Source organism: Lagopus leucura, unplaced genomic scaffold (assembly GCF_019238085.1).
Source record: "Lagopus leucura isolate 7727_CA_CO unplaced genomic scaffold, USGS_WTPT01 Super-Scaffold_100018, whole genome shotgun sequence".
In the NCBI taxonomy this organism is placed as follows: Eukaryota; Metazoa; Chordata; class Aves; order Galliformes; family Phasianidae; genus Lagopus; species Lagopus leucura.
In genome coordinates, this window is record NW_024962272.1 from 12,499,497 (window position 1) to 12,513,705 (window position 14,209).

The following is a 14,209-nucleotide window of genomic DNA, read 5'->3' on the forward strand; positions in this document are numbered from 1 at the left end:
CTTCCTTCCTTCCTTCCTTCCTTCCTTCCTTCCTTCCTTCCTTCCTTTCCTCCTTTCTCTCTTTCTTTCTCTCTTTCTTTTCTGAACAATGAGGATGTTAATACAATGAATAGAAAAACTAAAAGCATTTGGTCTTAAAGAGATTTTATCAAGCTCTCAAGGAAAGTAAACTCTTAGGAGGTTACAGATTATTTAGTATCTGAGTGATGGATTTACAAAACTCCTGAGATAGTTGGTTTGCAGCACTTCCAGATTACAGAAAGTAAACTGTAAGATAAAAAAATAATAATAAAATCCTCATTCTTGGCTCAGCTGGATCTGTATTAGCAACATAATTTATGCTGCGCTTTATTTAGCACATTCTCTTTGGAAAAGAACAGATAGATGTAAATATGTTGTTTTCAAAATAGTATATTGCAGAATTACTATTCGTTACTATCAGTAGTGGATACAAATTTGTATTAAGACTAATAATGAATTCTGAACTCTCTGAATGACAAACTGATACTGGAATAAATGTACTACTGGGTTATGTTTTGAAATAATTTGTATTTTTTCCATTACATTCAAGACATTTGCATCTGAGGGAGACAGACACATAATGTTCACTTAAATGATGAATGAATTTCTGTAATTCTTTATAAGGGGAAGATGGATAGCGTTTTTCTCTCTTCCATTTTTATCGAGTTTTTTAATTTTTATTCTTTCGTGTACTTTCTCTACAAGCCTGAGTGTCAGTTTACATAACTGCCGTGTTTTTCTTACACTAACATTAAACTCTGATTCCAGTGTCCTGGCAGAATCCAATGCCCTGGCACCAAATAGGGCCAAAAAGTTTTGCCTCAACCTGTCCAACAGACTCTGTTGAATTCTGAGAAGCAGTTAGGACATGACAAATAATCTTCTCAAAACCCACTGCACATAATATTTTGCTTCTATTACTTCTGTTACTCCAAATAGTCAAAGAGTAAGTGTAAAAATTAAATCCAGATTGCTTGCTGCTTAATGCATTTGTAGATTTCTTTACTTCTCCTGGAACTATTTTTGAAGCACTCTTGTGCAATTTCTGTGTCTTTATATTTCAGTCCTTTTTTCCTTTTCACCTGTGGCTTGTCAGAGCTGTGATCCCTATCCTCTGCCTTTCCTCTTCCTTTTCAATCCCTCTCTTTTCCTTCTTCTTTCCTCTTTTTTTTTTTTTTTTTTTTTTCTCTCCAGAATGAAAACTTGAAACATTTCAGTTTCCTCAAATTGCTTCATTACACACAAAATAAGACTTTGTTTGTTTTGTTGTTGTCAAGGAACACATAAGAAAAGTGAAAGAAATAAGAGCCAGATGCACAGAATTAGAGAAATACTTCTGTTCTTAGAGAGTTGTAATTGGAGCACTCAGAAACAAATCATCTGGTCTTCTACACGTTGAGCACATGTCCTAACCTCTAGAAATTTATTACAGTGTGGCAACTCCTCTTAGTGTTTGTAAATTTAGCTTTGGAGGTTTGGTTTCTACTGTAAAAAGTTCATTGCATTTGACTTGAAATTGCATTCTGAATTAGGGTTTGACTATGTTCATGTAAAATAGTAATTCCCTGTAAAAAGTTGTTCCAGTTATTCTGTCTGGGAAATAAATAAGTTACTGCTATGTGGAATGTAATTTTGGATCAGTTTTATGGTAGAATAGCTAATAGATATTTGTGCTCATGAACACTTCAGTAGTCAGTTTTGTAGACTGAGATATTAACCCTTTTATTTCCCTTTCAAAATCTATTTATTGTCATTAAACCTGTGCCTTCAATAGGACTTGTAGCACTCCACCGTGACTTTGTCGACTCTTGTCAACAACTCTCGCTCAGGTCCCTAGATCTTGCTTTCTGTACTGTATTTTTCTTCTGAAAACACTTAAAACTACTAGTGTTGCTAACATTCGTAGAGTTGCAATTAAGAATATAAGCAGACACTATCTACCTACGTTGTGCACAATGCTAGAAATGTAAGAGTAGTTCATCAATTAAGAACTTCTCAAATGAATATCAAAATGTTACTTTAAACACAGCAGTTTGATTTCACTGTGATTGCAACAGACTAGGTAAGAAACAAACTAAAAGACTAGACAACTTTCACTTCACTGATTTGCTGTAGTGTTACAGATATGTGTATTTATGTAAATAGATGTATCTGTCCTTTGCTTTAATCTTGATGAATGTATGTAGAATCAGAACTATAAGAAACCAAGATTCCACATAGGAGCTTTGCATGGCCTGAGAACTTCAAAGGGAAGTTATTAACCATACAGTAGCTTTCAGTGCCAGGCTGACAAAATCATGATGATGCTTCTTTTTTCCCCTCTAACCCTTAACTTCTCCACATCTCTTAGAACATTACCATGGAAATAATGATTAACTGCAGTGATGTAGTGAAAATTCTGACAAAAGGACCAGAAGAGCCTGACACATTTGTACAGCCTCAAAAATCCTCAGTCTTCCTTAAATTTGTTAGACAGTTTACCACTTGTATATGCTATCATGAGGATTGATATACTTCGCAACTGTGCATTTATCTTCACTCTGCAGTGGACTGTTAAGTTATATTTTAATTGGAAAATTAGCCACTTTTTGTTTGTTTGTTTGTTTGTTCATTTGTTTGTTTTTCTTTAGTTGTTTCTGGTTTGGTTTGATCTGGTTTGTTGATGCATTACACTGAATCATATCAATTATTTCAGATGAAATAATTTTGACACACAGTTTTGGGAGTGGGTAGTGGCTCAAAACTAGGAAGTTCATCTTCTGAGTGTGCCATCACTTGCATCCAGGGTGAAAGTAATAAAACAAGCAAGAAAGTGCAATGTAAATATGTTATTAATTGCTACTTAATTACTAACAGTCAAATTCAATTCTTGTGAAGCTGATAATGTAAGCATATCAAGCAAATCAAGATTTGGCCCTGAGTTGTTATTTAAGTTTTCAGCTCTTCATAAATATTGATAATTTACTAAAGCAACGTGAAAAAAAGACACTGACCAAAAAAAAAAAAAAAATTTAAAAAAAAAAACCTACTTAGGAAGTTTACATTTACAGCATAATAGTACAAGTCTCACATGTTGTTTTTTTTTTTTCCCAAATGTCATTAGAACAAGTAATGGTGACTGTGAACAGTGGTGTACATAATAACTCAACTGCATCAGATAACAACAGACTGGGTAAGAGAACGCTGTTCTAGGAAGCATTTATCCTGTAGGGTCAAATATGGCTGAATATAGCTTTAAAATAGCCTTAGATGATCAGGTAATGTTTCGACATTAGGTGAACATTTTAATTTCTGATTTCTCCTTCATCTAAGAACAGAACATGACCTAGGGGGCTTTAGTTGTATTTCACTGTTTCATCATATATATGTTTTGATTTTCAAGTTTCTTTTGATATTCAGAGACAATAAGTTAAATGACAGCTAAATAACATTTTCCCCAGTTTAATATTTTTTTTCAGCCATTGCAAAGTTATTTGATGACACTAAGTGCAGAAATCTATTTGGAGCAGAGAGAGAGGATTATCTGCATGACCGAAGGCATGAATCAAAGATTACAGAGGACCCCATTGTTGTGTAACTATAACTTTGTGGCATAGCTGGATTCCTCAATTAGTTAATAGACCAATCCAAATATATAGAATACATAAACCTGATTATGATTTTACTCACTGTAGTCCTTTGGACAAGGCAGGACTTATGGCTGAAGTTTGTCTGCTAGTTCAAAGTGCAGGCCTTGGCTGCAGATTTCCAGATTGATTGCATTACAGCTCATTATGTACATTTAGACGTATTAAAGACAAATGAGTAACATTATACATTTTTAATTGATGAATAAAATTCTGGCCTCAAGATAGAGCTAACTTTGTCATTTTCATAAATTCATGTGCCACTTTTATTTAACATTTTGTATATGCTTTAAATGCATTTCATGTTTATATGTTTGATTGTCAAGTATCCATTTGTGTTTGGACTTTCTTATTAATTTTTCTTTGACTTTTTCTCATAGCATGATTTCTCATATTTTATTTTGTTTCTTTTAGGTTTTGTTTTATTTCATAAGATCCCACTGGATGGGTAAATGAAATATGAAAAAGATGAGAGAGGGGCTGTTGAGCTTGTTGTGGAAGCTGTATGCTGCACACTAGGGTGTGGACAGTTCTTGCCCAGTGAAGTGCCACCTCCCTTGGACTTCTCTTTTAGGCATTGGTTCTGTTTGGAGAACTCTAGAAGTGCTTTCAAGCCAGTAGCTGTTTTTCAAGAACGGGGCAAAGCTAAGCCCTGAGGCAGCTATAAAATTCAAGAAAGTCCAGAAATAAGCTACCACACTCTTTCCTATTGCCTTGTCCTCACTGTGTCTTCAAAATGTCTTTGAGATGAAATTACATTATATTGTTTTCCTATGTCAATTTTTTTTCCTGTTTGAACTTAACTAGAAAGATGTTTTTTTTATAAATAATATTTATCAAAGGTGAACTGCAAAGTTGCACTTGTATTTTTGCATAAATGGCTCATAAAACTCTTCCACAAACACTTTAAGTATGTGTATAAATCCATTGATTTTAGGGGAATGCTGACATACTCAAAGCTAAGTTTGTGTATATTTTGAGGATATAGTCTTAAATACTAAAGCAGCAAATTGCAGAGTTGACCCTGTAAGTCATATTTATATATGTAGTTCCACTGACTTTGCCAGGTAGATGCTGAGTCTGAGCTGTATGGATAACGAGAGCAATATCCAATGTTCATCACTGTTCTGGGTTTTGAACCACTGCCATCATTTAATCATTCAGTCAGCTACGCTTATTCAATATTGTCCGTAAGAGCACAAAGCTTTAGTAGTCTGGAATTCTGATTCTGAGCCAAGAACAAGAGTAACAACACTATATTGTTGGTCCTTCAGACTGTATGTTTATAGGAATATTCAACTGTTCAAAGAAAAGTGTACTGTCCTCAGGAATCTTTACAATAACAAGGAAGGTTTGCAAAGGCACAAGCATTTTGCAAGAACAGGGATGCATTTGGTATATTGTTAGGCATTCATTTTTATCCTGCTTACTTACAAAGTCCTGAGCATAAAATTTGATCTTTTCTGTTTAAGGAATATTCTTAGGAAAGGTGAAGTTCTGTTATTTTAGCTGAAAGTTAGTTAGGAAGATTAGCAGCAAAGTACTGAGATAGCTGAATATATTTCTATGAATTTTGATTGAATTTCTGAGCTTTTGATTTTAATTTCTTGAGAAATAAGCGAAGGATTATATTATTTTTTCTCTTCTATATTTGCTTTTCTTTTTTTTTTTTGCTTTTTTTTTGTTTCAAATTTCAGATATTTTCACTTTTTTATTGAAAAACTGTTGTCAACATCAATGATTTTTTAAAGTATACTCTATCCTTCTCTTTCTACAAGAGTGTATATTCTATCTTCTTTTTTCTTTTCTTGGCCCTTTTGTTCTTTTTCCAAATACTTTATCACTTTTTGCCTTTAAAAACTCCTAGTTCTTTGATTTTTTTTAAATATTCTCTTCAGTCTCTGACATCCAAGTTCTTTCTTCAAGTTTTGCAAATGTCCTTATTAGTCAATAAGTATGTCCACATTTGAATTCTTCAGATTCTATGTAGTGAGATATTTCCTTTCTCTTGTAATTGACCAGGGAATGGGAGCTGCAATTGCTAAATTGCTTTCTTGTCTTCTCCAAAATCTGTTCCAAATGTGTGTTTTTTAACACATAACATTAAAGAAGAGGGCAGAGGTGGGAGTCTAATGATGATCTAGGAATCGTGGTGTCTTTGTCACCCTGCAAATTCTCTGGTGATTTTGGGAGAGATGGCAACAATTGAAGATATCAGTCATACGCCTTGTGTGAAGTTAAATGTCAGCAAGTGTTCTGCCATTTCTCAGAAAAATATATTGGGAATATCTGCCTTTTTTCTTCCCTAAGTCTATGTGGAAATTATCTGAGTTTAGGGTGATACTTTCTATTCTGCTACTGATTCTTCTTTAACTTTCTTTTAATTATTTTATTCTCGCATTTATTGCTTACTTTTCCCATTTTGAAATAATATTCAAAGCCACCGGGATGATTCTAAACTAATAGCAAATCATTTAGATAATCAATATTTGAACAAAAGTCAGTGGAGTTACATCAGGTGTAAGTTGGATCACAAGCAGAGCTTGATCCAGTAGCCCAGATTCTGGTCTTAAATTATGCTGGAACACAGCATATTTCAGTTATATTTTCACAATTCATTGCCAAATAAATGAGGTGAGAGTCTAATCCCTTTTCTTTTGTCAGGGAAAACACAGACTTGCCAAGTTGGAATTTGAGAGATGATTTTTTGAAATATTTCATTTTAAATGGTAGTTCTTTATGATTTGTTATATTTATATGCATAAATGTACACAGATATTGATTTGGGGTTTCACATACTATTTTGTAATTTATTTTGTAGCACTTTGCAGTTCATCTTTATCATATAGGAGTAGGTTGGACCTTCAAGTATTTCAGCATGTACTCACAGTATTTTGGATTTTATGTAATCATGGAGGTAACTTTAATAAACCAGAACTGATTTATGCACCAGCAAAATATATATTTATACATATATTGTAGAATTTCCTTCTTAAGTATTTTGTATTATCTTTTATATTAGCCACTCAGTGCACTGTTATTTGATGCAAATATTCACAGAACCTCATGGATTACAGCACATGATTTGTTACTAATTATGTCTTAATGCAGATGTTTAATGCTTAGTGGAAGAAGAGAATGCGCTTCTAAAATGGTTTCAGTATGTGGCCAGAGCCTCTTAAAGCTAAGGGAGTTAAACTTCTAATGTGGTAGTTATAGTACCTACTAGCTCCTGTTTTTCAGCTGGACTGTAAGTGACATTGCTTTTAACTGTTCAGATTCCGATCTGCTCAAATGGTGTTTGTTTGGAAAGGGCTCAGTTAATTATAAATTCCTGACCTCCTTAAAACAAAGTGACACTCAAACTAAGAATCATGCAGGAACCATTAACATGGTGAAAGTTGCTGAACATCAAGGATTTGATACTAAAAAGCTTTTATATTGTTTCACTAAGCAATAAAAAAAAGCTATGAAATGTTTAAAGGCAGATTTGCTATTTTTTTTTCCAATATGCCAGACATAAAACCTAAAATAAAAACATATCCCTAATGTTCTGCTAGAAGGGATTTATGCTCAAATTTGCTTTAAATTGGAGTTTAATGTATTCAGAAAAGTACTGAGATAAACTGTTGAACAGCTAAATGGGCAGATTACCTGCAGGACTGGAAGGAGTCCTGGGGCTGTTTTGGTGTGAGACAGGGAATGTAACCAAGGCTGCTAAATAAACCCATTCCAGCTGAACTTGGTGGAAGTGGTCAGCTCAGATTGGAAAGGAGTACATTGCTCCACGGCAGAGCCCCAGGTTTGCATTACCCTTGCTGCAGTTGTCTACCACATCAAGTCAGGCATCAAGTGAGGTGGGTGCCCACAGGAAGGCTATTCCTGCAGAAAGGTGCTTGGGACTATGTCCTTTTTTGGCGGAAGTCACAGAACTCACTGTCAGCAAGGTTACTGTGACACATCTGCAATGTGTGTGGGTAGCAAGGCACGCCTCGTCCTTTCCAACACCTTTGACTAGCAGCTGGGTCTCTCCCACACAGCAGTTCTAGAAAGCCATTAATTTCAGCGGGAGCAAGATCCTTGGGGGCAGCAGATAGTGCCAAGAAAACCTGGGACAACTAGTTGGAAGTAATTTTGATTCTGTTTCAAATAGCTTTCACAGAAATTGCTCGCTCTTCTTTGACATTGGGCTGAAGCACTAAAAATCCATTTCTTCCCTATGGTGCAGACACTCCTTAAACACCATTTTTCAAAGACTAAAAGCATTATGGAAGTCTGCCACATAGAAATGACCAATACACTTCCTACCAAGTCTCTCCACAACAGCATTCATACAAAGGTTCCTTTTCTGAGACCTTCATTGGTTGTGCATGATATGCTGACTGTTGATGGCGGGCGTTAAGGGTAGAACTTTGTATGCAACTGTTTGCATGCTTGAAAGTGTTAATGGAGTTTGTAAAGTTTGTAAAGTTAACAAACAAATAGGAAAGGTGTTCTTTTTTGACATCTTTCCAATTCAGCACTCCTTTTCCTGTTGCACAGTTAACATTTTCAATTATTCAAAATCTATTCATAAATTAGGGACGTAAATATTTTATGTCCCTTTCAGAAGAAAACTCCCAAAGCTTACCTGAACATTTTTTTTAACTTACTTTCTTGTTCTTCTTTCTCATTATACTCTCTGTTTCTTCTTTATGGTTTTCAGTGATTCCCTCATTCCTTTTGTACCATTCTTGACAGACTTAGTTGTCCTCCTTCTTCATGTGCTGTAAACTCTCTTCTCACATCTTCCCTGATGTGCAGGGTCTTTGAATATCCTTTGGAAGGGCTTTGCCATCACCGTGCAACAGAGTAAAGTAGTCCAGATGATAATGCAGGCGCATATTGAGCCTGCATTGAGCCACATTGAAATTTTGTCATCCAGTCTCCATAGTAAGAGTTTATTGATGTTTGGAAGTACTGAGAACTATACACCATGAGGAGTGCAGAGAATACTGATACCATGTATTTCACAATGTTTCACTGTCCATTCCATTCCCCTACTTACATGTAAGTGCATATGCCCAAACTTTTGAATCTGGCTTTCATTTTTTTCTGTTTTTCTTGTGCATGTACAAATTTGGTATTAAAATAGGAGAGAATTGGAAATAAGTATAGGTATTGAATTTCACAGCTATGCAAGTTGTTTGATTGTACTTGTAGAAGAGCTTGCTGTCTTTAATAACGTGGAAGTTATTCATATTTTACATTAGGAATCAGTTTCAGAAATTTAGCCATTCACGAAAAAAAAAGATAAATTGAAAGAGTCCATAGTATGATATGTATTGTTTTGATACAAGCCTACCACATCCTTGAAATTTTACTATGATTCTTCCATGATTAGCTGTATTTTTTCAGCTGCAAGGAATGTGATCAATAAGCACACGTGCTCTGGTCTGGTGTAAATTTGAAGACAGTACAGAGTCAAAATGTTTTCATTCTGAAGGTCAGTAGTCCCTAGAGGCAGCAGTGCACAGAAATGTTACTGAGTAGACTCATATTAATTTAGAAGATTTCTCTCCTTGTATGTGTTTTCAGTGTAACCTCCTTCATTGTCTGCAATAACAAGAACAATCACGTAGGTAGTTATTCAGGGAACTATCTGATCAAGAAAGAGATGAAAGTTGTGGCTTTCTTCCAATGGTTTTAATTTTTCCTTGATGTAAGAAGTGTTTGGTGCACTTTCTAGGCATGTTCATAAAATAGGAAAAGAAATCCTGACTTTTTCTTTCTTTATTTTTTTATTTTTTTAAATGTAACTAATTCCTTGATATTTATGGAGCAGAGCTCCCATGCCACTGTGCAACCTGTGATTGACTTTGGTAAACACACTTAAAATGTATTCTTCTGCCTTTTGGAGTCCTACATTTAGATATTTCTTAGGTTTAGGTTCAATTTAAAAATAGGAAGAAATTTATTCAGTTGGTATCAAGATACAGAAGTTAAACATTCTGTACTCAAACATATCTTTCAGATGCTGAAAAAATTAACGTTCCAAATGATAAATAAAAATGTCTTCTACCTTAACAACATCCTAAAAAAAGTTTGCTGTAATCCATCAGCAGGCTATGAATTTTTGCTCCCTCTCTCTCCTCTCTAATTCTGCACATTGAAACTGTTTTACATGTCTTGTAAATAACGGACAATGACTGTTTTTATTGCCAAGTGCTACTGTAACACTTTAGACAATCCATACTTTAAAGAAGTGTATTTGACAAACTTATTTTTAACAGGCCAATAAAGCTTTATAATTCATTATCATTGTGTCTTTCACTCACTGTAAAATGCTTATGTTTACTATTTTAGAAATTTTGTACTATATTGGAAAATACCTGAATTGTGGAGTTCCTCAGCTGATATCTGTTGTTATATATGTGCTTATTCTTGCTTTTGTTTTCGGATATATTGCAAGACTCAACTCTTTATTTTTATAGCATCATGAATGATTTTTAATACATTTTTAAAAACTCCCTCTTTAGAAAAGAAAGCAACAAAGCAAACACCTTTGAATGATAATCATATGTCTATTTAATTTTATATAAATGCACCTGTGTTTAAAATGTACATTTAATAAGACATGCAGTTATTCAGATCAAATGACTTTGTATTCAGCCATTGATCATAAGACAGCAAGTTTTACATTTCAGACCACTATTTATTCTACTTATTATTATTTATTCTACTCAGAACTTTTAAATAGAAACAGTGGTATGGTTGAATGCTCAAGCATACCATGATGGTTTTAAAAACTGTTTTCACGAAACATCAGAGCTGTGACTTGAAGGGTGTGTTTTGGCTTGGATCTTCTGTTTATTGGGCTGAACTGTTTGGGTCTCTTATTAGACCTATTGAAACAGAATACACAACATAAGAACTTTGGAACTGTTTTGTCACAGTTTCATCCTAAGTTTTTATTCTCCCTCTCTCTCTCTCTCTCTCATATTTTTAATTTTTTTTTCTTTTGTAGCAGATGTGGATATTGTATTACACGTTCCTTTTCTTGTCAGTGAAGTGTTTGTTCACATTTTTCTCAATGAGATCACAGTATTTTGAGTATTTTACCCAAACTGCTTTATATACCCATGTGGACTTTTTCATCATAATGTATTTTAAACAATTTTAAATAATTATGATGTATTGCCACCTTATAAAAGGCAGGCTTGATACCCATTCACTTTGGAGACCCTTTTAATAAGACTTGCTACTAAAGGGAAATTATTATGATATTGATGGCACTGAATGATACAATTATTTAAAGAAAGTATTCAAATAAAACAAAGTCTTTGATACATGCCAAATCCAATCATTTATTGGATATTTTTTGAATGGTAACAGAGCTTAGCATTGAAATATTGTATTACAAAATTTACATCCTCAATAAAACAAGGTTACCATCTAAAGCGAACAATTAAAAAGGGGGCAAAGTAGAAGTAAAAGTGAAAGTAGCCATTTATGCAGACCAGCAAATTGGGAAGTAAACAGGATAAATAGTAACATAGATACTTAATGTTCCTGAGTTTAACAATCCAAATTAGTTTAAAAATGCAAACAAGGATTCATTTTTTTTAAAAATAAGTATGAACTGTAACTTAGCAGTATTATTGTAAATACTTGCCTTTCTTTTTTCTTCTTTTAATGAGGAAAAGAGTATTACAGCTTGTATTAGTTATTAATATCTTAAATTGTTTTATCAATGCACTTTCTTCATTTACATGTAAAAGACAAATTTTAAAGATTACTATAGTTGTTACTATATTAAATGTAAAGTAAATTTAAAAATCATTTTCAGGTTGATCTGTTGATGCATCTTTCTACAGGTTAATAGTAATCAGGCCCTAAAACAAAAATAAACACAATTCTGCACATAAGCAGGTCTTCATATTTTGCAGTTTTATGAGGTGATTGTAAATTCACAAAAACTTGATTCTGATATTCATATAATCCTAAAGAAATACTTCTTGGGCAATGTGTTATACCTATGAAAAGCAAATACTGTATGCAAGTTTCTAAGCTAAGTGTTCTGTAGCTAGTTCGCTGAAGCTGACAGACACTCGGTGTTTAAATGATAGTGTTTTGTTTGGCTTCCAATTTGCTATCCAGAGCTCTTGGACTTTCGTCATCACAGCAGAGTTAGGAATAGAGGAGACAGACTGTCATTATGATCTGTAAACAGAAAATGGAATTTCAACCAAATAGTCCCTTCACAACATAAAATTGCAATTCAGAGTGTATGGCAACAGGAGAGTGTGGGTAAAGAGGACAGAAAGGTGTATTTGAAATTGAGCTGAAAATGAATTTGGGTTACAGTTCTCATTTGGTACACAAGATAATATTGTGTTTAAAGTGAATGGCTTTTTCTGGTAGTTGAAAAACAGTAACTTAAAAGCATTTGTTTGCTTTGTTTATACAGATTGTTTCCCTACTGTATTTTGAAAATTTGTGTTTTATTCCCATAATCCTTTCGATGCCACTACTGCATTTTTCATCATAGCAAACTTCAGGTATAGTTCCTAGAATAGAACAGAACAGAATAGAATAATTCAGAGGAATACTGACAAGTATGGGGCATCTACCACCTCTCTTGGAAGCTTGTGACAGCATATGACCACCCTCATGGTACAGAAATGTTTTCTAATTTTTCTAATATCCAGTCTGATCCTCCCGTGTCAGAGCTTTGTTCCCACATCCTGTGATCGGCTCCCAGGAGCAGAGTCTGGCACTTTCCTCTGCTTCCTCTCCTCAGGGGGATAGGGAAACCAGGGCGGTCAACTCTCAGCCGCATCTGCTCTGGACTGGACAGCCCACATGCCCTAATCCTCTCCTCATAGGGCACGTCTCCCAGCCCCGTTACCAGCTGTGTTCCCCTTCTGTGGATGCTTGCAAGGACCTTAATATCCTTTATATCTTGTGAAGACTAGAAGTGCAAGCAATTTTCAAGATGAGATCACACCAATACTAAATTTAACAGGAGAATCACCTCTTTTGGGCAGCTGGCTGTACAATTTTTAATACATCCTAATTGCAGTTTGCACCCTTGGCTTCCAGGACTCACTTCTGGCTCTCACTGAGCTGCTGTCACCAGCACCCCCAGGTCCCTTCTTGCTGAGCTGCTCCCCAGCCACTCATCTCCTAGTCTGTATTGGTGTCTGGCATAGTAACAATAATCACAATAATAATTACAAAATAAAATCCCAAACAGTGTGTTGGATGAGTTGGAATAAGAATGTGGTAGTATCTTTCATACCTTCATGTTACAGCACATGGCTTTTGCCATGCAGACGTACTCTCCTATTTACACATCCAAATAAAGCAGATTATTCAACTGGTTGCTCTACTCATGGCATTTTCCCAAGAGGGCTGATCAACAAAAAGGAAATATGCAAGTGTGCTGGGAGCTAGATTTTGATGACAGTGCAGGTCATCAATGACTTCCTCAATGACTTAGTAATTAATATTGGATATGAGAAGTAAAAGAAAAGAAAATGATGAAAGTCTTTGAAGCAGATGGGCAATTCTTTATGCAGTTTCTTGATGACTAGTGTTGTCTTACTGAAGAATTGCTGTGTTTTATCCTGGAAGAGTTTTAGCAGAGTTTCAGTGTGTACAATATTGAAGTAAGTAATGCCTCAGTAATGAACACTTCATCTCTGCTTCAGGGAACATGTCTGAAGAAAACAACTAGTTCTGTATAGGCATTTGGCCAAGCCAGGTAATGTTTCTTTCAGTTCATTGTCACTCCATGCTGAGTTTTTATCATGCCTTTATTCCCATAGGCATCCTTACACAGACCTTGCTTCCTAAGCAAGTGTTCTAAAGACATGTGCCATGAGGCCAGTTGTAACACTACCTCAAGAGGTCTCGCTTGGTGCTGAGGTCAGTTAGCTCAAACATTTTCCCAGGGTGAAAATCAGTAAAAGTAATAGAATCACAGATGGGAAGGATAGAATCCTTGGGAAGGATTATGCAACACAGGCTTTGTTATTACAACAAACATTATGATATTGCTCGGCTTTCCCAATATTTTTCAATGCATGAAATGCTTTTAGATATGACTCATGCCATTGAAACTGCATTTGTTGACTTGTGAGAATATGCACCAAAATCAGGTAAGTTAACTGAATTAACCAAGTTTCTCCTTTCTGGACGAACCACCAGGCATTTGAGGCATGGCTTCTGAAGCAGAGTGCTCAGAGGCTGGCTTTTTACTCATTACATGGGATGTAAGGTTAACTTTTCCCATGTGTCAGCACTGGCTCTTCCTTGGGAGCTGACATAATCTCTTCCTGGGTAAAGAAAGAGCCACACTTCCTCTTCAAGACAAAGGGAAAAATTTATCATTCCTGCTTTTCCTTTCTCAAGGGGATGCCATGTTTCCATTCCCTGCTGTGGCTCCAGTCTTTATTGGAGTCTGAATGCAGGCCTGCCTCTATTAGAGCAGCATAGCCAGAGACCTGTCATCCGCTGTCACCTGTCATAGTGAGCTGGTGGTCTGGCCTCAGAGAGCTGGAGTTCCTAACCATGAA

At 35.2% G+C, this 14,209-nt stretch overlaps 1 protein-coding gene across 4 annotated transcripts in view; it reads left to right on the forward strand.

The window, feature by feature from the left end:
* The window catches only part of NTRK2 (neurotrophic receptor tyrosine kinase 2), a 200,580-nt gene that overhangs the window by 86,146 nt on the left and 100,225 nt on the right, over positions 1-14,209 (forward strand). Inside the window, exons 13-14 of one of the 4 annotated variants that reach the window (XM_042877534.1) lie at positions 3,125-3,193; positions 4,062-5,266. The exons of the other annotated variants lie outside the window; for them this stretch is intronic. Coding sequence (XP_042733468.1) covers positions 3,125-3,193; positions 4,062-4,099 — 107 coding nt within the window. The 3' untranslated portion in view covers positions 4,100-5,266. Of the gene's footprint in view, positions 1-3,124; positions 3,194-4,061; positions 5,267-14,209 lie in introns of those variants that run through there. 4 annotated transcript variants of the gene reach the window in all.